At 48.5% G+C, this 684-nt stretch overlaps 1 protein-coding gene across 2 annotated transcripts in view; it reads left to right on the forward strand.

Annotated features, from left to right (window-relative positions):
• The window catches only part of LOC106520730 (extracellular sulfatase Sulf-2), a gene marked incomplete at its 5' end in the record, with an annotated part of 8,374 nt that overhangs the window by 1,356 nt on the left and 6,334 nt on the right, over positions 1-684 (forward strand). For both annotated transcript variants that reach the window (XM_014012956.1, XM_014012957.1), the window contains 2 exon segments: positions 41-103; positions 212-381. In XM_014012956.1, the coding sequence (XP_013868410.1) occupies positions 41-103; positions 212-381 (233 nt within the window).

Raw genomic sequence — 684 nt, forward strand, 5'->3', positions numbered from 1 at the left:
GTGTGTGTGTGTGTGTGTGTGTGTGTGTGTGTGTGTTCAGGTACAAAGCTAAGATGAAGAAGAAGCTCAGGTACCGAGGAGGAGGAGGCCTTCATCCCTTCAGGTGGGGCAGAAACGTCACCCATCACCTTTAAACACTTCTTTACTTTAAAGGAAGGGGCGGGGCTTGGGACTCCCCTCTACCAGCCTCTACCTGTGTGTGTCGGAGCAGGAAGGGCGGGGCTCGGGACGAAAAGGCGTGGCTTCAGAAGGAGCAGAGGAGGAGGAAGAAGATGAGGAAGATGATAAAGAGGATCAAAAACAACGACACGTGCTCCATGCCCGGACTCACCTGCTTCACTCACGACAACCAGCACTGGCACACGCCGCCCTTCTGGACACGTACGGCACAGACACGCCTCCGTCTCCATGACATCATCACAATGACATCACTTCAAACAGTTTTATAAAACTCCTGACATCAGAACTTCAGTCTGTCTTTAAAGGAGTTCCTATAAAAGCTTTAGGGTGCAGTACCCCTCACAGCCTTTAGGGGGGTCTTCAGACACATGAAGGGTTTTGGGGGTCTAGACTTTGATATATTTTACTGGATTGGGCGTGGCTAGAGCATAGGGGTGTAAATCATCAGCTTTATCACGATATGATATTACATCGATATGTTTGGATTATGATTCAATATTTATA

This window comes from Austrofundulus limnaeus, unplaced genomic scaffold, assembly GCF_001266775.1.
Source record: "Austrofundulus limnaeus strain Quisiro unplaced genomic scaffold, Austrofundulus_limnaeus-1.0 Scaffold97, whole genome shotgun sequence".
NCBI lineage: Eukaryota > Metazoa > Chordata > Actinopteri > Cyprinodontiformes > Rivulidae > Austrofundulus > Austrofundulus limnaeus.